Source organism: Netta rufina, assembly GCF_964035555.1.
Source record: "Netta rufina genome assembly, chromosome: 9".
NCBI classification, from domain to species: Eukaryota; Metazoa; Chordata; class Aves; order Anseriformes; family Anatidae; genus Netta; species Netta rufina.
This window is the reverse complement of record NC_140132.1, coordinates 7,977,133-8,003,968: the sequence shown is the minus strand read 5'-3', so window position 1 is coordinate 8,003,968 and position 26,836 is coordinate 7,977,133. Positions and strand designations below refer to the sequence as shown.

At 39.1% G+C, this 26,836-nt stretch overlaps 2 protein-coding genes across 2 annotated transcripts; one reads left to right on the top strand and one right to left on the bottom strand.

Moving 5' to 3' along the window:
* Positions 1-1,068: 1,068 nt before the first annotated feature.
* MRPS22 (mitochondrial ribosomal protein S22) lies at positions 1,069-6,587 on the top strand. Its single transcript, XM_084291825.1, has 8 exons — positions 1,069-1,199; positions 1,364-1,518; positions 2,100-2,264; positions 3,453-3,596; positions 4,076-4,159; positions 4,724-4,869; positions 6,027-6,135; positions 6,360-6,587. Exons 1-8 carry the CDS (start codon positions 1,070-1,072, stop codon positions 6,450-6,452), a joined length of 1,026 nt encoding a protein of 341 aa, XP_084147951.1. The 5' UTR covers position 1,069; the 3' UTR covers positions 6,453-6,587.
* Positions 6,588-6,729: 142 nt separating this feature from the next.
* On the bottom strand, positions 6,730-21,154 carry COPB2 (COPI coat complex subunit beta 2). Its single transcript, XM_084291824.1, has 22 exons — positions 21,069-21,154; positions 20,254-20,391; positions 19,517-19,603; positions 17,418-17,544; positions 16,299-16,447; positions 15,295-15,441; positions 14,104-14,203; positions 13,828-13,970; positions 13,407-13,606; positions 12,729-12,839; positions 12,371-12,459; positions 12,133-12,239; positions 11,705-11,848; positions 10,941-11,071; positions 10,434-10,641; positions 10,092-10,202; positions 9,085-9,299; positions 8,745-8,837; positions 8,485-8,665; positions 8,281-8,349; positions 7,511-7,603; positions 6,730-7,073 (listed from the first exon to the last, which is right to left on the bottom strand). The coding sequence occupies exons 1-22, from the start codon at positions 21,069-21,071 to the stop codon at positions 6,978-6,980; spliced, it is 2,742 nt and encodes a 913-aa protein (XP_084147950.1). The 5' UTR covers positions 21,072-21,154; the 3' UTR covers positions 6,730-6,977.
* Between the last annotated feature and the right edge of the window lie 5,682 nt (positions 21,155-26,836).

The following is a 26,836-nucleotide window of genomic DNA, read 5'->3' as shown; positions in this document are numbered from 1 at the left end:
ATGCTATAAAGTCTGCTTTTTCCCCAAAGACTTCAGTCTCCAGGATTTCAATTTCCATTTTCAAATGAAATAGAATTTAGATGTTGATTTGACACAGCAATGGGCAACCTACTAAACTTTAAAACAATTGGAAATCTCCAGAATTTAAACATATTACTCGTGTTTCCATATCTTCCCTCCTGGAGATGAAATACTTCCTATTTTGACAGGGAGTCACCAGACACTTGGCATCAACGTGTGGCTTTGAACATTTTAAAATCTGAAGCATTCAGGGCCTCTCAAGAGACGCTTGCCTTCTAGTGGTAGGTTTTCTTTCTGTTTCACACGCCCCTAACTGCTGTCCATAAGACTGAAATACACAACAGAAGATAGAGATCAGCCAGCAAAAATAAACTCCAAGTAACACCTATTGCAACATGCTCCGTTACAGCATGTCAGCCATTGCGTTAATGAAATAATATGCTGGTTTCAATCGTGTGGCCCCTTCTTCACAGCCATTAGATCTTATCTGCTGTATCTATTGGATACAAAGCTTTATTTTGGTCTGATGCTTGAATATGGTTATTTATTTTCCCTTCTTTACCAGAACGGCAAAGCGAAGCCCGGACAGCGCCACCTCAGCGAGTGCTGGCGGACAGTAACGGGTTGCCCGCGGCGTCCCCGGGGCTACGGGTCTGAGGGAAAATCTGCCACCAGCCTGTCCTTCCCGGCACCCCGAAAGTGCCAAATCCGCAGAGAGAGCCTCGGGGGGGTTATTTTGTGTCAGCCACCCGCAGGCCGCCCTGGCGCTGAGGCGGGTCGGGGCAGACCGCTGCTGACGGGACAGGAGCGCAGCCTCCTGCCAGGAGCGGGCTCCCGCCTCCGCCTCCGCGGCGTGCTCACGACACGAGCGCACCGGGAGCGCCTTTTGCTTTCTCCCCGGGCGGCCGGGCCGGGTGGGGACCGCACCTTTCTGTCACTGAGGGACAGCGTCTTTTTGCCACCCGGGCACAGCGGGCGGACTCCATTTCCCGGCGTGCCCCGGCGGTGACGCGGAGCGCCCAGCGGCGGGGCGAGGGGCGGGCACAAGATGGCGGCGCTGGGCGCGTGGGGCCGGGCGGCGCGGCGCGGGCGGCTGTGGGGCGCGGCGCGGGCGCTGTGGGGCTGGCGGCGGCCGCAGCCTCAGCGGGCGCTCGGCCAGGATGCGGGGACCGCAGGCGGTACGTGAGGGGAGCCCCGCTCCGCCTCTGGGGGCTGCCGAGGAGGAGGAAACGGGGCTGTGGGAGGCGGCGCGGAGGGTCCCTTCGCCACCCCCCCCCCCCCGTTGTCCCCGCGGCGCTGCCCCCTGCACCCGGCTAATGGCGTGTGTACAATCCTCCGGCAGAGAAAAAGGACGGCAAGCCTTCCTTCACGGACGAGGCGGTGCAGGACTTGCTCTACAGAATGACGGGGCTGGACTTGCAGAAGGTGTTCAGGCCGGTGAAGCAGGAGCTGAAGCCGCCCAAGTACAAGCTGCTGACGGAAAAGCAGCTGCAGGAGGTGGGGAAGGCGCCATTGACCCTGTTTTCCTTGGGCAATGGCAGCAGATATATACAAATATGTATTTGAGTGACAGGATCTCTTTATCATCACTTCTCCTTACATCACCTAAGTGTGTTTATGTGAGGTTTAAATTGTAGTCCTGGGAACACCCGGATGCCCTTTGCTCCTGGGGCCTCACTCAAGTCAGGTTTTCAGTAACCACAGTTACTGTATAAACACTTCACTGTTGTTTATACTTTGGCGGAAATTTACTGTGGAAAATGCCTGAAATGTGACTTGAAAAAATGACTTGGTGTCTGCAGTGGTATACGTGCATTTGAATTTTACAACTTCTTCCAGCAGTGTGCCTAAGTGATGGTAATGGCACATCGGTTTGATGTGATCCCTCTACACAGGGATTGAATCCGTGTCTCGCTTTTTCCATAACAGCAGGAAAACAAAACAAAACAAACCCAAAAAAAACTTTAAATTTCTCTCTGAATGAAAACATTTGACCCAAAATTGTGTGTTACCTTTCCAATATAGTGATTTTCTTTTTTAAACTGTAAAATTAGTTAAACTACCTTTTTGTTTTATAGGCCACAAAAAAAGCTATCAAGGAAGCTAAAGAAAAGCTGACAATGCCCCCTGTTTTGGATGAACGAGAGCCAATTGATGATGTGTTAGCAGAAGACAAAATCCTCGAAGGAGTTGAAACTACAAAATATATATTTACAGATTTAACTTATTCGATTCCACATCGTGTAAGTAAAAATTCATTAACTTATTTTAAGAGCTTTTTCTTAATTTCAGAATTAGCTTTAGGTTTTATTAAAACATCTATAATGGTCTGCAAAAAGGACGAGGAGTTGTAAACTTGGTCTTTCATACAATGCAATACAAAGACACATATTCCAAAATGTGTACTTCTAACCGATGACAAATTACATTCCAGTACTCACAAACAGGTGTTCTGTTTGTTTGGTTGTTTTTGGAGGGGGGTGAAAAGCAGCTACTTACGATTTGCTGGGAGTGCTGAGTGTATCCAAACTTCTTAGAAGCTTTCTGTGGACTTGAATTACTTAATGTAAGCACATAGACCAAAAGACAGGGCTACTTCCAGATTGACAGGATCTGGTGGAAAACAAGAGAAAAGGTAAATGAGTTCATGTGAAAGCTGTGAAGAAACAGTTGTAAAGTAGAACTGTGGAGTATGGCGATAAGGACAATTAGATTTCCTTTTATTTGGTTTGTATAATGAAACACCTACCTTTTCATAAGTAAGAAAAGTCTGGATAGGTACTCAACAAATAGTTATGATTCTAGGAAGTCAGCCTATAAATTCTTGGAAATGAATTGCCAAGTGTCCTATCTATTATTCCATCTGAGAGCTCTCTCAAGAAACCTGCTGTTAATTCCTCTGCCTTAATGTATTGAAAACTTCATCCCAACAGACTCTTACTTGTTTGCAGTCCTAAATCAAATATAGTTGTGGATGGATCTGAGTATACTGTTTTATTTGGTGCATTATTTTTGTTTTGAAGTTGCCCTTACGTGATTCTGGCCTCTATTTCTGAAATGAAGTTGAAAAAGTACAAAAGCACTTGCATTATCAATTTAGTACAAGTTATTAAATATGTAAAATCAGGCCAGAAACAAAACTAACTCCTTTTTCTGACTATTAGTTATGTTGTCTGTTAAACTTTGCAGAGCTGTAGCTTTTAGTGTATATGCATACGCAGTTGCTGTCATACAGTAAAGGTATAGATGTATAAGGTACAGAGGGGAAAAATGATAAATTTAACACGTGCTAACAATCGAAAAGATGCTGTTATTACTGGTGTCATCTTGGTATTAAAGCACTTTGTCCAACAAGAATCTCACTTAAAATGGTTCTGATTATGCTGAGGACACTTTGGGAGAAATAACGTTCCTTTTTATCTTTCTTCAAGGAACGTTTCATTGTAGTTAGAGAACCAAATGGTGTATTACGCAAAGCAACCTGGGAAGAAAGAGACCGAATGATACAGATATTCTTCCCAAAAGAAGGGCGCAGAGTTATTCCCCCAGCGGTATTCAAGGATGAACACCTTGTGGTAAGGTCATCCTGGTTTTGAAAACTGATCATTTTTATGTATTTGATTGTGCTGTGATAGTGATGCTGTGCTGTTTGAACAGAGTAGTAGCTCTGAATAAGCCAGTTGGTTTGTATGTTTCAAGGTGCTTGAATTATTGATGCTTGAACTAATCAGTGTAACTTGCTTAAAATACTTAAAATAGAATTCCAGGTCGCAACAAGATACATCAAGGGTAGTTGTAAATATTGTCATACTGGAAATCCACATTGTTGTGCATCGATGGAACTGAAATATGAAAATGTGAACTGGTGTTCCACAAAAAAAAATTAAGGAAAAATTTTATTCATGTCATCAAGGCAGTTACTGCACTTTCTGCTTTTTGTCATATGACTAAGGGGATGCTTGCTGTGTTGTCTGGAAATATTTTTTTTGCCATTTTAATTTTAGATGGAATGGTGTGATACAGAATCTATTCTGAATTTGAACTGTTGTTTTAGACTGTGTTTCAGCAAGACCGTCACGAGGATATCCTTAACATGTGCATTGCTCAGTTTGAGCCAGATTCAGCTGACTATATTAGAGTAAGTTCATATTTAATTTTTCTAATAAAATAACATTAGCGAAGAACTTACGTTGATTTTGTAAGCGTGTTATCTGGGGATCAAAGTTGTTAAGGTGTGTGCTTTTTTTGTCCTCATAGGGATTACCCATTATCTTTGCGATGAGCTGTTCTTAACTCTCCCAGAATAGGGACCTGCTTAAATCATAATTAGAAGACCACCGTCTCTTTCCCTAAAGAATGGATTTGAGGGCAACTTGAGGGCAGTTGAATGAAGGTTCAGAGGTTATGTTCCTCCTCCTCTCCCCAGATTGCCAGTACATAGCTTTCTGTCAACAAGTATCATACTTAGCTTTCTGTCAACAAGTATCTATACAGGAGTACTAAGAACTGGGTTATCCCAGTGTTACTCCAAATTATTACATGCGTAAAGCTTTAAAGTAATGTGGTTGAGCCTGTGGCTTACTGCCACAGTTTAGAGAGGCCTGAAAATGAATTAAAAAGAAATACTCCTAAGAGGTATAAGGGAGAAACTGTCATTAAGCTCTGTGTATGGTATTGACACTGGAACCTTTTCTGTATATAGGTTCATCATCGGACATATGATGACATTGAGAAACATGCCAAATATGATCTGCTCCGTTCAACAAGGCACTTTGGAGGCATGGTTTGGTACCTAGTCAACAGAAAGAAAACAGATGGCTTACTAATAGATATGATCCACAGAGACTTGTAAGTGGTGTTTGTTAGTTATTAATTCTGCTTATCTAAACAAATAGAAAACACTAAGGTCCAGTGTTTGAAAAGAAAAACAGTATTTCTTCAAGATGTGTAAAAGTTGTATTTGCATGAAGTTCTAGGCTAGCTGTGATTTTATCTATATAGATTCTGAAACACCAACTATGGTATAAGCAAAGCTGTCAGTTTCTGCAGAAATCAGCCTTTTACAGTTGCCGTTTTTTTTTCTTTTATTTCTGCTGTACACTTCCACTTCTAGCACTACCAGTCTTAAAATCTTATAACCACATGCTACTGCTATCACTTTTGGCTTTTAAGACTGACATAATCTGGATTTTGGAGCAATTTCTAAGTAGCTTTTCTTCTTGACTGCAACTGCTGGGTGAGACAAGAGTAGCCAGTAAACACACATTCATTTTAAATGGATGGTTTTCCGTAACAGCTGATAAGCTTAGTAAAACAAGTTTTATTTAGCAGTTCAAAAGGGCTCTAGGGCCAGGAGAAACTTCTAAAAGTGTAACTCAAAATTGAGAAAGATCATAGCATTCATTTCCTACTGCTGAAGTTAGAAACTTCTAATGGTCAGATATTACTTTAAAACCTCAGGATATGAAGAAATAGAGGGAAGTTTCAGTTGAAATCGTAAAGAGAAAATTAAAATATCTGGACTTAAGCTACCAAACCTTGGAGCATCTTTATCTGCCATAATTTTTATATGAGCCATAACTGTTTAGGTTTATGCAAGTAAATCCCCTTTTCCAGTTTTAAATTAATCACAGGCTAGGTGTGACGAGATATCTAATACTGCAGTAATGCCAGTTACTGCACTGTTAAAAGACTTCTCTTCGGCAGAGTTGTTCTGCTAAACACCTGATACAAGTTTGTTCTGTTTTACATAAACAGCTTTATTACCACTGAACAGTGCATCAGGATGAATTAGTTTATGTACCTAACCTAGCACAGGTTAGTGTTCATGTGCTTCAGGTCTCCTCACGAACAGGTTGCTGTTACATTAAGTTATGGGGTACCTATTTAGCTCTGTATTCTAATGACTGTATGCTAGGTGAGTGTATGAACACCTGTGGGTGTGCAAACAAACTAAATGTATTTAAATGAAGTAATTGCTACAAACAAGCCTTTATTTGTTTTAGGCTAGATGATGCTACAAGTTTAATTACGCTCTATCATATGCTTCATCCGGAATGTCAGTCAGCAAAAGAAGCTGAAGAAAGGAAGCTTCAGGGAGTTGATCTGATCAAGGTATGCTTTTCTACTTCAAACCTATTTAAGTACAGAAAAGGCTTTTAAACACCAGCAGCTTTGTGAGGTTATTTTTTCCCCCTTATTTAACTAGAACTATCCTGCTTTTAAAAAAAAGTGCACCATGATTTCAGTTAGAGCTGGTGGATGGAGTATGGGAATGATGAAGTCTGTGTGCATATATGCTCTTAACTGTACCTTAATCTGTTCTGTCCTGTTTCTAGGTCTTTGCGAAAACTGAATCACAAAAAGAAGGCTATATACAGTTGGCCCTCCAGGCTTATGAGGAAGCAATGGCTACTTCTACAGCTTCATGAAATAAACCATAGTTCATCACTTTAAACTGTTTACAAACCTCTGTACAGGACTCCACAATAAATACCTTAGAAAACTGTGTTTCAGAGAACTCTGTACCAAAACATAATGGGAATCATTATACAAGCTTGCTGGTTTCAAACATACAGTAAGTGAACTCACAACAGTCATTCTCTCAAACTTGGAATTAAACTGTGTTGGATTCCTTTAGTGATGTATCTTGAAGCTAAAACATTGGCCATAATTCATTTTACTTTTCAAAATACTGGGAAGTGGGAATAGAGTATTTAAAAGGGTTTATTAAATTGGTTTGTAAATGAAAATGTTTTGAATATGCACTAGAACAGGCCCACATCTTGAATTTCACCACCCTGAAAACTGATTTTTTGTACAGTTGCTAGGTCTTCCCTTCTCACTACATGGTCCATCTTGTGTATAAAAATCAAGTTAACATGGAGGATGCAGTCCGTAGAACTTCATTCCTTTATCTGGAGTAAGTAGTTGATTTGGTCATTTAAGAAGTGTATTCACTCATCTAAGATCTCTTCATCCAAATTGATATCTGTGGTATCAATATCCTCCAGGTCCAAGTTATCCAGGTCATCTTCCAAGTCCAGAAGTGTCTAGGAAGAAAGTCCAGGTTACAGGGATACTTACATGGTTGGGGGTTAGGCAGCTAATAGTAGGAGCTGCATTCTGTATGTTTCTATATGAGGTATTAGAACATTCTGCAGAACACTAAGCCTGAGGCAATGCAGCTGATGCATAAATACTAAAATAACCTGTAGAAAAAAGCTGCCTTCTTTGGTAAGAAAGCAGCTTTCAGTGCTGCTACTTGTTACCGTGCTGTAACCAACTGTGTTTTGCATCCACTTGTTTGCTTGTAAGTCCACAAAGCTGTAGGGATGGGTCTACAGTGCTGTGTAGTTTCTGCACACAACAGGAAAGGATCCACACCCTCTACTAGACCTCAGGAGTCTGCTTCATATCAAACTAGAAAGTGACATTATTACTCTTTAGGCCACAACATTCCTTCCCTTACTAAAACATAATACAGTACCTTTTGATCTTTTGTTGGAAGTAGATCGGAATTCTGCAGTACTGTATTCATCACTTCAGGTTTAGGAGATGGAACTGGTTCTTCAGCCTTTTTCTAATGAAAATGAGATCCTTTAAGTTCTTCTGAATTTAAATTCTTTTGACAAAAGCAGGTAAATAAATAACAGCAGACCCATAAGTACACATATGCACCTCCTCTAAGACTTAGTTATCTTCTGAAGTTTCCCTCCGTAATCCTGGACTCGCATCTTGAGGCTACCAAGTGCTCTAGTCTTCACTTCGCTGGAACCTATGACTTTTTTTTCACCTCCATTACTTCAAAGCAGTAGATGACTTCAAACCAGTAGATGATAGAACTGATATAATAAAAACAGCCTCCAGTGTCAGTTAATTTCAAGAACTGAAGCACAACTGAAGAACACCGGTGGCTGTGGTTTCAGCTTCTAATGCAAGATGATTTTAACTTAACATGTTACAAATTACATTCAGAAATAACAGTGCAAGTTACCACAAAGTTCTAACAGAAGATAAACCAAGGTAAGCATACACACAGAATTAATTCTGTAACTACTGATGGCTTTTCTTAATCTACTTTTGTAGTCAAGTCTGAGGGAAAAGAACATGGAACTGGGCTGCAGTGCTTGCAGTCCAGTTACCAAGAACAATAGCTTGCCCGTTGTGGTGAAATACGCTCCAGGGTAGATATTACTGTACAACACAGTTGCCTCTTAGACTTCATCATTTAATACATCATTTAATAGTAACACTGACCTGAGATGCCATTATTCCAGAAGGCTCAAAACCTTTTGCTTCTTCAAGTAAGTTTCTTTCTTCATTGGGCTAAAAGAAAGAAGCAAAAAAAAAAAACTAATGACGCATTCATGAAATTTAAGTGGTTTAACTGATTTGATTAAAGTTGAATTTATCCGAGATCAAGTATTTGTTTCTTGAGAAGAACTCCCACTTCTTACTTACAGTGACAAGGGGGTATTCTGTGGCCGGCCGCAGGTCAGCAAGACTTTGTTTAACATACTCTTCAGCAACAAAAGCTTCTTTTAATCCAGGGAAAAGATTTTCATATTCTGTAGGATCAGCAAGGGACTCAGCAGCTTTTTGGTTAACTTTAGAGAGATTCTCCCGCCACAATTTAACAACCCTGAAAATGCAAGTCATATTTTTTGTACACAGCTAGTTTTGACAATACTATTCATACTATGCACATGATTTCATGTTACCTTGAAACCTGGCTTGGCAAATATGTCCGTGCAAGAAATGCAGCTTCTGGGAGACGCCCAGTTTTAATCAGGAGTTCCAAACATGAGTCAAGCCTGTAAGAGTTTAAAATGTGATTTTAATCAGTAAGCTTAGAAGACTGACTTCTGCATTACATTAGATTTATTAATGTCATGGAATAAAACAGCTAATGTGCTTTCATTTCAGATTTTAAAAATAGGCATCATAAAATAGAATCAGCCCTTATCAAAAGGTACGTGCCACTATCTTTGCACGTATAGTGAGTCGGCTGTAGTGAGGCATTTGGAGAAAGCCCAATGAGAACTCTCGCTTGCTACTTACTTTCCCTGGAGGAAGTAGCTCATAAATGCAACATTATTCTTGCCATCTTTTTCTGCTCCTTCAGCCAGCTTATTCACCATGTTAGCATTTCCTGAAGCTGTGGCCAGGAGCAGTAGTCCTCCGTAGTCTTGTGCATGGTGGAGACACTCCTGGGCTAGGCCAAACTGGCATTTACTAATGGCAAGTTCAGCAAGTTGCTTCCATTTCTGTTCTGACTAATGGCAGAAAGGAGGGAGGGAGGTAAAGAAAAATACAAGCTCACATTTTTGAACAGCATTTGAAGATTAAAGCAATCAAATTTACCTGTTAAGGTACCGTACTCTATCATTACACTTGTCTTCCCTTTAAAATACAATGAATACTGCACCTTCACAGCATGACACTGTTACATGCAGATCATTACACAACCATAACTTCCTACCTTCTCCCTCCATGTTTGATGACAAACATTAAATGTCGAGATTAGTCTGGAAAATTAGACAGTAATATTCCCTTAATGAAAGTTCCCAAATTAACTATCAATATGTATGAAAGGCATTGTGTCTGTAACTAATTCTTTATCATTTACTCCATTATTTTGCAAAAGGAACATTGAGATCATTTATCTTAATAATAGCTATAGGACAAATCACTGCCTTCAGCCTTCCTAGTACATCAGAAATTATCCAAGTTTGCTAAGGCTGGAACGAAGGCCCAGAGGCTTCAGTCATGACATTCCTCCTCTCTCTGTTCAACACTAAAGATTAAGGCTTTGTTCTTCTTGGGCAAGCATCTGAAGGCTCCAGGAGGAGTTTCTGTATCTCTCTGAGCAAACAACATTCTTCAACATCCCACAGCTCAGATGCCTTTGAATTACAGGCAGAACTCCAGGGAGAAAGTTGGGGACATACATACATGTACACTGTTCAGAGAGCTGTACTGTGTCTTCACATTGCTTTTTCTTACAGGGCCTCTTTGATTCACTCATATTCAGAATTAGTATGAACCACAAAAAATTGTATGCTTACCTCTGCTTCTACAGCAAGCTGATAAGCAATTTTTAATTCTCCAAGCTGAAGAGCAAGTTCAAAGCGGTGCTCTGGATCCATAGATACGGCAAGAGCTTGTTGTTTGAAGCCCTAAAATAGAAGTCCACAAGTAAAACCATGACCTGTCTGGTCAAATAACATCATAAATGTTTTAACAAAAGCCCTCTGAATCAAAAATTAATAACAGTGTTATCAAATAAATATGGATGATTAACAAGAGTTTACAGAAAAAAATGCATTTGTTTTTGATTAAGAAATTCAAACAGAAATGTGAATAAGCTGATTACATTTTTGATGACAAAAAAAATACAGTTCTCTTGCCTGTTTTTCAAGAAAATGTGCAACTCTGGTTCTCTGTTCTTTTGGAATTGTGGGAAGAACTTTGTCAGCCATACCAAAGTCTCTTCTCATCACAGCAGTTTGATATTCAAGCACTGAGACCAGCAAAGAGTAGCTAACAATGTTCAGCTCTTTATCACCCAAATAAAGTCGGTTGTCCTTAGGTATATAGCCCAAAAGATACATCGTCCTGAAACAAAACAAAGAATATTCATCTTGGATAGGTCTACTACCAAGTACAACACAAAAAAAAAACAATAGGTCTTACAGTAACAAGAACATGAACATGAAAAATTTAACTTCTACTGTATTTCCACACTTTCACATAATACTGTTTATTTTCTGCCTTAGAACATACATTATTAGCATGATGTGTAATAAAAAGCAACACTTCAGGTCAAGTGGGAGATAAGGTTCACCTTGACCTACTTCTTCTGGAAAAAAAAAAAAAGATGTAAAGGTTGCTTACAACCTACTGCAGTAACTTACCTGTCTAAATGGGCAATAGTGACAATTTCTCCTCCAACATAGTAGTTGAGTCTGTTCACAGAACTGGTGTAAATAAAGCAGTCGCCTACCCACAAGCCTGTTTTCACTATCTCCTGAATCTCACCAAGAACCTGCAAAGTAAAATTGATTTAATTAGATATATAAAAAACTGCTTTTACGTAAGTAAAACCATTGTGTTTTCAAATTAAAGGTAATATTCTATGGTTCAACAAATAGTTGGGCAAATTGCAAAGAACTCTGGCTACAGATTGGAATAATTGTCGTAATAGATCTAGTTTTCTAAAAGAATGTTGTGAGATAAATCTCTACCTCAATATTTAACTAAAACACAAATCCAGGAAAGAAGTAACAAACAAAGTGTTAAGTAAGATACTCCAAGTCAATTTTCCTCATGAAATTTGTTTCTGACATTTCACAGATAGTGGTGGTTGTGTTTTGTGTTTCTTTTTTTTTGAACTTAATCTTCGATCACATTTCAAAACATAAAAATTGCAGAAAGAGTTTAAACTACATGAACATAATACTCAAGTGCGTGTTTTAAAAATAACTTCTATAATTATGCAAGTAGCAAACAAATGACTGAAGATAAATCTAGGCATGTGTCAACACTGCGTTTCAGACAGTTACTTTCCTCAGGGATAACCCAAAGCATCCCAAATAAAATGATTTAACAGTGATCTTCAGGGAAGAGTTGCTTCAGCAATCTCTAATCTCAGTCACATTAAGCTTTTAAATGGAGGTACCTCAAAAGCATCTTCAATTCCATCTTCAGTGACTCCTTCGTGTGTTTCTTGGGCTGCTGCAACTTTTTCTGATAGATATTTCAGGATGAAGAATGACTCTTCCGTAGCAATGCAGACAAGTTCACCCGAGTCGGACCAGAAAATCTGTATTCAAATCAGAAATCAGAATCAATAATGGCACTATTTGAGAGATGCCCAAGTTAAGAAGGGAAAAAGTACAAACTGTAATTTGTACAAACCCTCATAGCAGCTTTAGAAACTGATAAGCCAACACATATATAGGATTTTTTTTTTCCCCTTTATATACAAGACAGAGATAAACTTAAGAATTTATGATTGACAGCTTAGCTTCATTAAAGAAAATCAGTTCAGTCAACACTCAGTAAACACGGACACGGAAATATCTTCATTTCCCTCTCATAACTTACGTGTTTGGGCTGAATTTCAATTCTGCGAACCAATTCTGTGTTCTCCCAGTCATAGAATGCCAAACCATTAACAGATCTGACCCCCAACAGGAAGCCACCATAGATACCTGAAATATATATAATTATATCTATTATATATAATAGATACAAGAAAAGAAAGGTGGAACAAATTTGCATTGTGCAAAAAAAAAAAAAAAAAAAAAGCATTAACATGTGTATTCTGAAAGCAAATACTCACCTTCTGCTCCAAAATCAGGTTTGAATGATTTCTTCTCTTTGAAATTCTTAAATATCTTTACAACACTGTTGCTCTCCCTGATTGCGTATCTAAACAGAGATTGCATTGTAAAAAAAAATTATTCTCCTGTCAAAGTAGCAAACTACTAAAATACGCTGCTACAAAAAAAAAGCACCTTGCATCTTATTTTCAAAAGTCAGTGGAGTACGATGAACAGAAAAACTTTAAGTAGTACAGATACAAAGAGTTCATTTATCAAACTGATTTTTGGTCTCCAGCTCGACTTACTGTTTGTACTGATTGAAACCTAGCAGCAAGAAATTTAAGTTAATAAAAAGGAAAAATTTCGAACACTTACTCTGAAGAATCGTGTGCCCATACAAACTCCTGGGCAGAACCAAAACTCTTGTTTCTCAAAGCCATCGCTGTGTAAATGATGTATTCACCATCACCACACACTACTACAAACCTAGAGCAAGAGAAAGATGTAAGTTGTCAGAGATGCGTTTGGTTCAACAGATGAAGCACACAAATTATCTGAAAAGGTATTAAGTCTCTTAACTAATGAAGATATGTGATAATACAATCACTGCAAATGCAGATAGAATAAAAAAGCTTGGTATATTCCAAAAATATCACATCCGGATTTCCCTGCTTCATGTTGCTAGCTACTTGCTATCATTTCTTGCTTCTAGTCTCCACTTTGCTGCTGTTCTTACCTTGTATCCCTTTAACTGTTAACAAAAAGTGATTCAAAATAGTGATAGAACAACATAGTTTCCTACTAGTTGTTTTTTCCCTTTTTAATATTCCTTCTCCTGTCTACAATGTCCAACTTTGCTATTTAGCTGTGAGCTCTTACTAGTGAGGGCCATCTACTATTCTGATTTTCCAATGCCTAGCTCTGAGACACCTAATCTTCATATGCTCTCAGCTATAATCAGGGCACATGCAAAGTTTTCCAGTATAAAAGAAAAAAAAGTAATAAAAGGAGAAGTCAGAAACGTTTAAGTATTTTTTTCCTGAAGTTAATTACCGTCCGTTAGGGTTGTGCTGAATTGTTTGAGGATAGATTTCACAGCTCCCCATATCCTTTACAGCCAGCGGCAATCTTTCTCCATCTTTAATTTCAGCATCTCCCATAGCTTTCAAGTTAGCCTGTTGCACTTCTGAATGTTTAGCCCAAATAATTTTTCCATTTGCATCCATGGACATGGCAGGTTCTTCACGACCAAGCTAGGAAGTGTAGCATAACAACTTAGCAGATGGAGAAAACAGATTTCTTTTTCTTTTCAGTTCAACATACCTAGTGAAATACCCTGTCTCTGTCTAAAAATGCCAATTAAAATGCTATGCGCTTAATATTTTAACTTATTCTCAAAGAATCAGAAAACAAGTTTCTCTGCACATAGGACACTGATGAATCATCATTACTCATCTCAAATAATTAATGGTACCTTAACAATAATGCTGCCTTCATCATAGCCCAAAGCCACGTTATTGGATCCTCTTAAACTGGCCACACACCACACTCTCTCCATACCATAGTTGAGTGTGCTTTCCAGCCGGTAGGTGCTTGAATGCCAAATACGTACAGTTCCTAGAGAAAAAAGAAATACATGTACTTTATCTCTTCTCTCAACCCAAGGGCAGGAGACGTGTAGCAACACCACAAAAAAAGTTTCCCACAAGTTCTTCCCCTTTCCTTCATATACCAGAAAAGACCCAATTACCGTCTTCCGAGCCTGTGATAATGATTGGCAATTCAGGATGGAAGCTGACACACGACACATTCTGAGCATGTCCTTCCAGTGTCTGCACGCATGTTTTATTCTGCAAAAAGTCACATGGACAGGTACAGATAATAAACACACTGCTACACTTAAGCATTCATTCGTTAAAGAAAAACATTCAAAATCTCCCTGAAAACATTTTTTCTGGAGTTCTTCCAGTAACATTTCCAAGATGGTAAAGAACCAGCATTAGACATATTACAAAACTACAATCATGCTGAGTTAACGTCTCTTCTCCACAAGAAAGTATTTATTTCCCTTGACATTGTTGTTTCTCTCTATTTTCTGATGGGTTCTCTATTTTCTGATGGGCTTCTTCTTTAACAAAAAAAAAATAAAATCCCTTTCTCTGAGCTCAGTAGCACAATAGATCAAAGCAAGAAAGAGCTGAGTTCACTTAATCAGAGCAAAATATATATCTGATGTATAGATGAAGAAAGATCTTGTATCTTTGTTAAGGGTGTTCACTCACAGTTGTGAAAGAAAAGTCTCCTCTGCTTGAGGCAATGAGGAGTATACAGCTGTACAGGGTGGCAAAATTTTGAGCACGGTTAGCTAACAGTCATTACTACAATGTGTAGTTTAATTAACACTGGTAGCTTTAACTTCTGAGCTTCAATTTACTCTAGGACACTACACTTCAAAAACCTGAGATTCTTATCTCACAATTTTTACCTTGCCCTTCTGGCCATTTATGCATTTGTACACAGGAAGTACTTATGAGCTCTAGGTTCCAGCAATTGTCCCTGGATTCAATCTGTTTCTTTCCTGTAGAGCATTCAAGTGAGGCAATAAGACAACGACTGGCTTGATGATCCCTGTGAACTGTCAATACAAGCATGTGTGCATACAAAAAGAGGGAGGGGTACAAAGCTAACACCAATTACAACACGGTAATGTCAAAATTTATTTAAAATAATCTCTAAATTAATTTGAAGAATTCACGGCATATTTTCTAATTGGTTAACAAGATCTGGAAAAGGTACTGTGAAATATTGCCCCCAGTTCTTTCTTTGCAAGGAAGGATGAGAAAGATGTGTTGATGTTTTCAAGTCCACTTCCCTATTTCTTCATTACTGATTTTGCTATGGCAAAGTCTGTACAAGAGTTCATGGAAAGCTGAACACATACCTGGTAGTCCCAAATCTTAACCAACCGGTCATCTGCACCTGAGATGAGATACGGCTTGTCTCCTCCACTGTAATAGTCGATGCAGTTCACCCCTTTCTCATGGCCTTCCAGAGTAAAATTGGGTGAAGAAGAACCAAGCTGCCACACCTTCCCAGGGAGACAAAAAATAAAACAAAACACAACCATAAGAATTTATTGATCTTTTCTCATCAAGGTTCTCTCATCAACCTTGCCAAACAGAATATGTATTCTAATGTTTGGAATTTAGAATTCCAAAGATACGGTTGATGCCTTTAGGTGAAGAAGATGAACAAGAACAACTGCTTATCAAACTACCAATCCCTAAACAAAATAAACAGAAAAATCATGCTGAGTTGCACACTTTGGCCTCACACCTGAAAGCAATAAAATTGGTTTCTTTCAGCATTTTCTTATAGGACATACAACCAAATAAGACAATGCTCGTAAGCAGAAAAAGCCGTTTATGAAACCAACTAGAAGACCAAGAAAAAGCAATCTAATTTTTATGCATACAATAGTTCCATGTTTGTGCCCAATTTTACATTTTTCCAGTTACACTAAATGACAAATCTCTTTCTAAATGAGGACTCAAAATGAATCAAGTTGTAGATACATTTATATTTTCCCATGAGTATCACATCAATGTTTATACACATCTAATCTCAGCATCTGAAGATGTACAAAATCAAAATTGGCATCTTTACAGCCAATATACTGATAATTTATGTATACTTATTATTTATATATAATTTTTGTAGTGATAATAAAGTTTAGAGAACCGTATTTCAGTGATTAGAGGTGACAGGTAAACTAGCAAATATACTGAATGACTTAGTACATGCATAGTAACTCAATGTTCAGGTCTTTGCACAAAAAAAATCTATTATTGCACCTGCTTTTAAGAATTCTAACCCCACTTTCCAATTGTATTATTGGTTTGTGTGCTCTGTCTGATAAGTAATGAGTGAAAAAAAATTCTTTACCTTGATTGTCCTATCCAAAGAAGCACTGGCAAACTGATTATTGTCTTTTGGGTTTATGACAATCTGCATGACATAATGTGTGTGTCCTTCAAACACCTGAGAACAAGACCATTTTTTATCCCAGTCCCAGAGTTTAATAAGCATGTCATCTACAAAAAAAAAAAAGTTTCAGTTAGTTTAACATATTCTGAAGTTCATTCATCCCTTCTCCTTGAAAGGAGGCACTGCTAGTACTCAAGATAAAACTCAAGATAAATATTTTAAAATCTGTAAATATATAAGGGAATATAGGTTCACCTAAAAGATTCTCTGGTAAAATGGTTATAAAACTAAAAAATGAGTCTGCCCAGCTCATCTATATACCCTGTTCCTTTTCAGATCACATTGAAGAATTAGACCTGTGCTACCTTCCGCAGCATCTGCTGTCGTGATCATCAAGAAAAAGGCAGCAGAAATGACCAACCTGTCTTTCTGTTATCTTTATTTCAAGTGTAGGTATGTTAGTTTCAACAACAAAATGCAGAGAAATAACTACAGTGCTTCTAACACAAAACACTCTTTATATTCTAGTAGAGCTCTGACTGCATTAGCAAGATTTGCAGGAGTGAAAAGGACTAAGGACCACGAAATAGTACATGTTCTTGGCAAGATTTGCTGGAATACTACTGTTTTTCATTCTGAAGTAAAATAGATTGTCTCAAATAATAGAGCTCTGATGTATGTTGGGAAAACAGACAGAAGTTACCTGTTGCTTCAATTCAGATTGCCAACTGAAAACATACTCCAAGCTGTTATACAAATATTTTTAAAAATTGGAACTTAAGTACGGCAAACTCTCAAATAGCAGGTAATTAGCAGGTACACAAACTTTACATTGTGCAGTTATTCAGCAACAAGGTTATTAGGTCTCCTCTGACAAGAGCATAAGCTGTAATATTTAGGAAAAAAACAACTTGAATATATCTGGCAAAGAAATAACAACTGATGTGTTGGCTACTTGTTCAAGGATTCCTATTTCATCAGAAACTGGGAAAAATGTGCAATTCCTCATTAGGCATAGAACAGAAGCCTAAAAACAGATGATTAAAAAAATATCAAAATATACCAAAGAAGTCTTACCACTGCTTGTCAGTATGAAAGGCTGCGTGGGATGCACCGCAATACAACGAATGTAATCTGAGTGCGCTTCAAACATGTGAACTCTTTCCAAGGTGTTGTAATTAAACACTCTAATTTGCATGTCATCCTGTGAAAGAGATGAAAAGCAACAATTAAAACAGGGCTCTTTGTATCATACATCTCATATTCAATGCAAGGTAGCTAGATGAAACACTCCACTATTAAAGAGTCTTCAATAACAATAAGTTTAAGAAAAATTTTCTATACCTATTTCACAAGACAAATTAAAATTCGGTACAGAAGTCTATAAATTACCCAATCCTATTCCAAGGCACTTAAAATAAAAAACACTTCAGTTAAGATTCCATTTTAAAAAAAGAAGAATTTTAAATGGCCTTTGACTTAAAATTAAGCTAAGTGGAAAAACACTTTGAAAATTAATGCAAATATGAAAATTAAAAGCAAGGTTCTCCAACATCAGTTTTACAATAACGTTAATGTTGTTGGGCCAGAAGGAAATAAACTGTAACACTAAAACATATGGGAAAGTGAGTTCAACTTGCTTCTCAACTGAATGGCAGGGGTGGGTCAAAAACAAATATAAAAAAGAAAACTTGAGTTTTCAGATTCAGTATTCCTAAAAGCAATACTCCCAAACCCTTTTATAAAAAAACAATTCTGAAAAAACTGTCTGACAAGGAATAGGGCATGTTGTAGAACTTTCACTAGTGACCGTGACGTACAAGATCATGAGTAAACGAAACTTTGGTGTTTTGATAAATTCTGTATTACTTGCTTTATCCAAAGAATTCTCTTTTCTACCCTTCTCTTTCTCACACATGCCTGTTTAAAAAACAACACTTACAGAAAGCTTACAGAATGGCAGAAAAGAACAGGAGCTCCTATGAAACAAGGCACTCAGCACAATGCACGTGCAACACAAACAATATGCAAGGACCCATGTCACATTTTCATATCCACTCTGATGAAGACTTGACCCTGCTGCTAAAAGCAGCTGTCCTGATTTTTCCTCATCATTTCTTTGCCACTGCACTGTAGCCTCCCTTGTGAAAGGTAAGGCTGATACAGCTCCAAAGTGAATCAGATTGAGGAATTGATCCAGGTGAAATTAAACTGATAAAAATAGATTTTAAATTTCATCAGTTCCTAATCCAGTTCCCATGCACGTCTGAACTCTTGTGCTGGCAAATGTTTTTCTTCTGGGGAAACAGCCCTGACTTCCAATCACTTGAACTAAATATGTCGTGGCAGCTTGAGACAGTAAAATGACTATACTAGAAAGAAAAAAATACGTGACAAAAAAATTCAGGCATTAGATATCAGTTTAGATTAAAAAAAAAAAAAAACAAAACAAACAAAAAAAACAAAACAGAGAAATCTGACTTTTCAACAGATTACCCATACTTTCCACATACAACTTTTTAATGTCTAAGCTGAAAGCTGAGTCATAGACAGATAGAAGAGCCCTTCAGCAAGAGGTTACTGCATTAACACACGTTTCATGTTTTGACACCTATCTCCTACTTTAATTTGCTGTAATAATAATATGGCAATAATTTGGACACCAGATTAAGAACCAATCAATGTTCACTCCATCAAGAGCAAAACGTTAGCAAGACTAGAATAAAACAATTCCTCTCAAAGCAGACTGACTGAATAAAACCAGACTATTTTTCCAGAGGTGAACAAAACTTAGAAAATTGTGCTTTGAATAAAGCCAGGAACAAGGGCAGAAAGCAACTTTTACATCATCTTACCTTTAAAAACCATTAGTTTCAGCTTAGCTAAAGCAGCACTACAAGTTTAGTTGAAATCGGGTGCTGACGCACTCCAGTTGACAGTAAAAGTTGAATCCAGACCTACCTTGCACTAGCCACAATACTAGGTTACTTTCCTTTCAAATGAAAAGTTTGAGGTTCTAAATTTACTTAAAGGAGAAAGTTTTAGGGGAACTGTAATAAAGCATTATTCTGCAAATTCGTATCAAATCATACTTGTAGTTGATATACAAAGGAATGGCATGAAAATGAATTTGAGAACCTAGTACTGCATATGGAAAGCAAAAGATGACAGCTTACAGCTCCTGTAACAACCCAGTTCTTCCTCGCCACAAATTTGGCAGCTCTCACTGGCAGGTCACATACTTCAAAAGTCTTCACAAGGGTCTAAAAACAACAATAATAATAATAAATAAATAAATAAATAAATAAAAAACCACAAACAAACATGTTTATAGCACTGGAGAGAATATCAGTTTTGAACTCAGCTTTTCTTAATGCCGTCCAAAAAGTTGTCTTTCAAACACTCCACAGAATTTTACAACACTACGTGCACACTTTTTTTAAAGCAGGATGCCTGGTTCAAGAAAGAAGATACTTGCCTGTTTGTTCACCTTTACGTCTTCCTTCCATTCTCCCCAGACACCTCCCGCTCCTCACACATAATTTTTAAAGCTGCTGCCCAATTTCAACCATACTTGACAAAGAAGCAAAGGTCTAATGCTTCAATCTTCAAAAATACAAATGTTAAGTACAAGAGAGAATCCTCTCACGTCTCAGAAGGAAAGGCATTAGTGTGCAAGAAACGCAGAAAGGATTCATACTTAAAAATGTGTAGGAAATGAAGTGTCATTACGGCTACTGCTCAATATATTATTTATCTATTATTTAAAGGGCTTTTGTATGCAAGTCAGGGGAGAGTACAGTCACCCAGTAGCAGTACTTCAAGATTTCTCTTGTATATATGGGGTTGAAACAGAATTAATATATCTGTCAGTTACAAAAAAATCACAGTAAAGGAAAACCAAAGTCATCACCTGCGTTTCATGGTTCCAAACGCAGACACTGCCATTGTAAAGGCTAGCCAACATCCATGGCTCTGTGGGATGCAAGTCTACGCTTTTCACCCGGTCAGACCGGGCTGTTAGCTTTCGCTTGATATCAAGTCGGAGAGGCTAGAGATGAAAAAAATTGAGAACGGTAAATTCATCAACATACAATTGCCTAAGAAAACAACGGAGGAAGGAAGCCTGAAATTAAACCTTGAAATAAATGGAGTCAATTCTGCTCTTCAGACAGACAGAGGACTACTCTTTTCTATCCATCTGCTTTTTTTCGTGTGTGTAGGGATTTCTGGTAACAGCACACCTCTACCAATGGCAGCAGGCTTGTTTAATCTACTTCAGTGAAATTAATGACATTTATATGCTTATATTTATAAACAGCATCCCCAGCACAGGCAGAGGAGAAGATGCGGTGCCCATCTCCACACACACTTCTCTGGTGCCCCGATCTACTAAAGTACAGTGAATTTCCACCCAAAGCAAACAACAGAAAATGACTCCTTTTACACAGCAAAGAGGACAGCTGTCACCACAGGAAACATCTGCGCGTCACACATTCATTTCCACTCACAACTCCAACGCCAAGTCCTGAACCCTGAGCTCTAAGGGCAGGCCCTGGGCCGCCACGGACCCGCTGCTGCTGCTGCCGCCGCCGCCGCCTACCTGACGGGGCGGCGGCCTGGGAGCCCCCCGCAGCCCCCCGGGCCCCTCTCGGCCGCCCCCCGGCCCCCTCGCCCCCACCAGGGCCTCCCCCCCCCCGCCGTGCCCTCCCTCGCCCCCCCCCGTACCATGGCCCCGCGCGACGCCGCCGAGTCCCGGCCCCGTCCCCGGCCCCGTCCCGGCCGCCCCGAGCCCTCCGACGTGGAGCTTCCGGGCCTGGCGCTCTCGCGAGAGGTGAGCCTCGCCCTGCCCGAGTCTCGCGAGAGCAGGGCGGGGGAGCGCGGGGGGCATGCCGGGACGTGTAGTCCGGGACGCGTCGTGCTGGGCGGCGCGGGGCACGCTGGGAGCTGTAGGCGGCCGGGGGAGGCAGCGCGCGCGGTTACCTCAGGGCGGCGGTAACGGCCGTAACGGCTGTAACGGTTGTAACGGGGGCTGCTGGCACGGCCGCGCAGGAGCTGGAACAGGTCCCTCACCGCCCTCAGCGACGCCCTGCGGAGCCTGTCCCAGTGCCCGACCACCCTCTGGGTGCAGAACCTGTCCCTAACCCCCAGCCTCACCCTCCCCTGTCCCAGCTCCATGCCGTCCCCTCGGGTCCTGTCGCTGTCCCCAGAGAGCAGAGCTCAGCGCCTGCCCCTCCGCTCCCCGTGAGGGAGCTGCAGGCCGCCATGAGGCCTCCCCTCAGTTATACCTGAGCTGGACAAAGCAAGTGTCCTCAGCTTCTTAAAAGTTTCACCATCTTTGTTGTACTCCTTTGGAAAACATCCTATCTAACATCTTTATATCCCCTTATTTGTGGAGCTCAAAACTGCATACTACTCAAGGTGAGGCTGCACCAGTGCTGAATATGTTGGGACAAACACTTCTTTCAATCAGTTGTGCTGCGCTTAATGCACCCCGGGCTACAGCTGTCCCTTTTGGCCACCAGGACACCTTGTTGGCTCATACAGAGCTGTCTACTAGAGTTTAGTAGAAACACCATGGTGTGAACGTGAGATTTCAGGAAGCATCAGAGCACAAGCAATCACTGTCGAGAAAACTTCTCCTGGCATTGCTGTCAGAAAAAAAGTCCCATCTTTAATTAAAAATTGCAACCCCAAATTTAATTCTACAAAGGAGAGAAATAGCACAAAGGATATTTATACTCATTGGGATTCGGATAAAGAAAATACTTCTTTTGATACAAGTGTTCACCTGACAATTAGGAGCCCCTATGTAACAAAACAGTGAGAAGGATTACATTGCCCTGGAGTGTTTACAGTTTGAAGGACATAAACAAACAAAAGGATGATCTTGTTACTTTCACTCCAAGAGAGCAAAGACAGACAGATACTTAAAATTAGAAAAACACAAGCCTAATGAAAATAAGTGAAAAGGGAAATGCCTGAAGCAAGAAGAGGGGCACAATGTTGTCAACTATTATGGGTGAGTTTAGACTTTCAGCCTTCATTTAAGGCTTTCTTTTCACTTTAGTTTTGTTATACTAATGATTGTGGAATAATGCTTAAAATCTATGAGTACAGAACTCCAGGATGTAGAATCTGGATAAGCTTGCTTAAATGTAATGATTTGAGTAAAATTTAAGGTATGTGAATCTAATTCATGATTTTTATACAGCTGAGGTGTTTGAAACAAGTTGGAACACTGAGAGAAGAAAGGTAGGGTAAAAATATCCCTATTAGAGAATGCAGGTAGAGGGGGATGAACAACACATTGTGTATTTTTCCCTGAAAAACTCAATGAGGTCCTGCCCAAACAGAGATACAGGTATTACAGGGGAATGAGAGATGACAAGGAAAATATGTGAAAGATGAAGAGCTAGTTAGTCAGGAAAACAACAGCAGGGAAAGGAAGAAATTAGTTTGCTGTTAGCATCCCCTGGGAAGTTGTAACAACGTAAAAAGCAAAGTGCAGAAACGAGACATGAGGTATAAGCCAAGGCTGACCTTGCAGTAGGAGAGAAGCAATGAAATAAAACCCAAACAAACAAATAATTTGGTATATTAAGAATAAGAAATATATTTCACAGCTGTTAGACACAAGGGTACCACTTCTGAATCAAGAAGAAAATGATCCACAAATTGCTGGAAATTAAATGGGTATACAGAGAAAATACTGTCATGGATGTGTTTTCCTTTCCTATTCTTTGCTATATATCCCGTACCAAGCACTGTTTCAGTTAGATACACTGCAGCTGGAACCAGAGGATATCTTTAGAAAGATGTTCAATGCAAAGACATTAAATAACCCCCAAATCTCTTCATTGTGTTCTTTGATGCAACCCAACAACTATTTTGATTGCCAATTTACTGAGAGGGATCCCCATTCTGAAGTTCCTTGTTGCCCCTTTCATAGCTCTGCCTGCTTGCCTATGCAATAATACTGCAGTTTACTTGGAACAACACATACGTGTGCTGGGCACTTGGCTGTTTCCTCGCAGGCCTGAAAAAAATAATCCAGCATTTTCTTTATCTTGGAGGAAGGGCACAAACTGGGGTTTATCTGCCTGCCGTTATTTTTGTGGCTATTTGGCATCTTTAACACCACGGACAGGGAAGGGGAGGAGGAATGATATATGGCAGATGACAAAATTGTTGCAGACCAGCAGAGTGCAATAATAAGCCTTGCTTCCTTAAGAAACCAGAATAAAGCTGTACAGGAATATTTACAATGCAGTGTCTAGTGCCATTCTACAACTGTCTTCTTGTTAGAAGCACAAAGAGCATTTCTGTGAAGTGCGGATATGTGCGGGTAATGAAGTGTGTAATAAAGGAACCGGTAAATGGCATTGCAGGACACATTCTGTATTTGCAAAGCTACTTGGAAATTTCTTCACAGTCTCAGCACAAAGCATTATTTTTTTTGTTTGTTTGTTTCTGTTTGTTTTGTTTTGTTTTGTTTGGTTGATTGTTTTTTTTTTCATATTTAAAGGAAAGATATTTTCTATACTACTGCCAGCCAAGTGCTGGTAGTTGAAGCAATTGCATACTGACACATTAAATTCTGTAAAATTAAAAAAAAAATGTGCTGGGGTTCTGTAGCAGTGGAATTGTCCCCAATTTTATTATAGATGATTTAGTTAAAAACACTGCAGTTATAATGGAATTTCAGCAGGAGATACAGCTGTTGTAAGAAGGAAGCCACTATGGTATTGTCTTGGCCTACTGGTAATTACTTCCGTAGAGGGCTCTTGCTGCTCAGAATACCCAGTCTGTTCAAGCTCACTTTTCTGATATCTCAGTTTATATCCTTTGGGCTGTAAAATTATTGGCAAGCGTTGAGTTTCTATGGTAAAGAAAAAAAAGTTTTCTGGGAACAGGATAGACTATTTGAAGAAATAAAATTTTGCATTATTGATCTTCCAAAGAAAAAGATCAAAGTATTTTGGAATACTGATCACAAACACCTATCCTTTATCCTCAGTGTACCAAATGTTTTTTAACATCATGGAAGGGGAAGACTAACAATAAAACACCAGTCCACTTTCTTTTTCTCTCAGATAAAGGCTAGAGGTCTGGAAATAGAGCCATATGGCTCATTTTATAGGCTTGGAAATTCGTATGCAGGTGAAAATTTAACAAGTGTTCATAGTGAGATCCAAATGTGGCTTACCGAATAGAGTGTGTGCTGCTACTTGTCACAGGTGGCGGCTCTGTCCAGAGGAGGGTTTGATACATGTATTTCTTTGCCTTGATTGTTCTGCCCCAGGACACCACCCCACCACTGTTAGATAAATTCTCCTCTGTTTCACCAGATTTCAACCACTGCTTATTTTTCTCCATGGGGTTGTTTAGCATCTCCCAGAATCACTGCCCTTCACTTTGCAACTCAGTTTTCTAGCATGCCTGAACTTGACTAATTCTGTTATCTTGAGGTATTCTTGATGGAACGTTTAGTAATTCTCTAAGTATTCTGTGAGTTATTTTGTAACCTAAATCACTGTATTATTCTGACTAGATCTTTTCTTTTCCAATATATAGAGGCTTTTATATATTTAGAGCAACTCCATCGTATTTTAAAGTGTCTATTTCATATACAAAATAAATGTGAAATTCCGTTCATTGCCAGGAGTTAATAGTTACAGTGCAGTGAGCTGAAGTAAAACTCATTGCAGCCTTAACCGAGAAGGTAGTAAAGACTGATGGAACACAGTGGGTTTAAAGAAAAGGTGTTATTAACATGTAGGTGGCAGAGCTGTGAGACAAAGTCCACTGTAAATCTGAATTAAAAGCTTCCTAGAAACTATACTGCTTCAGTTTGTTGCAGGTCAAGGCTACATCATTGTGGAATGAGTTTGTCTCTTTCAGTCTAACGTGTCTAGCCTGTTTCTCTTCTCACTCTTGGAAACACGCTACCAGCGTATGCAATCCTGTCTCATGTACAGGCATCAGATTAGTACATTCACTAAGGTAATGAGGAATTAAAATACTGTAAAGAAATCAGAACTTTTAGCAGAACTGTCATGAGTGTAGTATTCATGTTAGAAAAAAATTATCCTTTCCAAAACCTGCTGCCTCTCAGTAGCAGCCTTATGGTGCATAAACTGGTAGTTTCAAAAAATAGTCATTTCAAATGCAACAGTGTATGTGGTGTATGCAAAGAAAATAGATATTGCAGTATGTAAAGAAGGGATTGGAAGTTTTGTATCTGAAGTCTCCTAAATTAATATCACCTGACACTTTCATTACAGGCCTGCCTTTTCAATTTACAATTCTGCCAAAGTTCAGCCATGTGGGTTTAGATTTTTTTTTTTTTTTGTATTGGATATCTTCATCTGAACAAGGCACCTATGCCAGGTGTATTTTCAGGTTCCAGTAGAAACGTTCAGTCATTTTAAAAAAGGTATTAAGGGAGCTCAAAATGCCATCTTCCTTAAATCAGCAACAGGATAGTCATCAATATTTTTAGCAGCATCTGATATTTAGGCAGAATTTGAGCATGCTAGAATTTAAACAGAAAATATAATATAAGGAATTAATAGTGATAGCAAAGCTGCTCACATGGTAATAATGTGGAGAGAGATGTCCATAAACAAGGAGCACTGACAGAAATATAGGTTGTAACTGAGAGTAAATGGAACCCTGGTACATAATAGAAAGACACAAGTGCCTACCCTCTTGTGCTACAGCTTCTTTGAGTGCATTTGATTCATTAGATAAATGCTATCTCTACGTCATTTATATAATCACTTAACGGGAATGATCTTGATTGACCTGCTAGTGCTTCTGATTTATTAACACTTGCTTCTTCACATTTTACATTGTGGAGGCCATAGTCACAATTTTGGCACGAGTCCACTTCCATTAAAATCAGTGGCAAAAGAGCAGGCCTTGAAATCACAGAAGCAGACTGCAGCAGTATATATCCTCCCAGGTATTCCAAGTTTAGAGCATATAATTTTTTTTTTTTTTTTAAATCAGATTCATAATGCCACTATAGCTGAATGTTGGTATTAATGTTCTTCTATTGAGTTTTGAGGCTTCAGATAAACGTATTCCATTTTCTCTGCTGTTCTTTACATCTATTTGTCAAACTGTTTCAAAGATCTGATTCACTGAGCAGTTTAGCTTGCCCTGAATATTGTCTTGAGATAACATAATGTAAAACAATGACAAAATTTTCTCCTTGGAGGAGTATCAGTCCAATAGCTACTTAGAAATTTCAGCCTACTCCAGCTTACTTTAAAATTTCAGTGATATTCATGAATTCAGGACAAAAATACCAATTTGTCCTCACTTTTAATTGCTATTATCTAGTATTACCTTATGACTGGTGACCACAGAGATGGAATGTGCTCAGGAAATGTTTCAGCATAGGGTTTTCCGTAAGGTTGCACACAATATTTATTGAATATTACCAGTCATCAGAATGATCTGTTGCACCAGCCCTCTGGAAAGTG

Bases quoted from the DNA above. Each gene is read 5' to 3' on its own strand.
- MRPS22 (XM_084291825.1), top strand. From the start codon at position 1,070: ATGGCGGCGCTGGGCGCGTGGGGCCGGGCGGCGCGGCGCGGGCGGCTG. The intron at 4,160-4,723 runs GTAAGTTCATAT...TTCTGTATATAG, and splicing joins ATTCAGCTGACTATATTAGA to GTTCATCATCGGACATATGA. The intron at 6,136-6,359 runs GTATGCTTTTCT...TCCTGTTTCTAG, and splicing joins AGGGAGTTGATCTGATCAAG to GTCTTTGCGAAAACTGAATC.
- COPB2 (XM_084291824.1), bottom strand. The intron at 13,971-14,103 runs GTAATTGGGTCT...TTTTTTCTCTAG, and splicing joins TATCACAGGCTCGGAAGACG to GAACTGTACGTATTTGGCAT. The intron at 10,642-10,940 runs GTAAGTTACTGC...GTTTTGTTTCAG, and splicing joins ACTATTGCCCATTTAGACAG to GACGATGTATCTTTTGGGCT.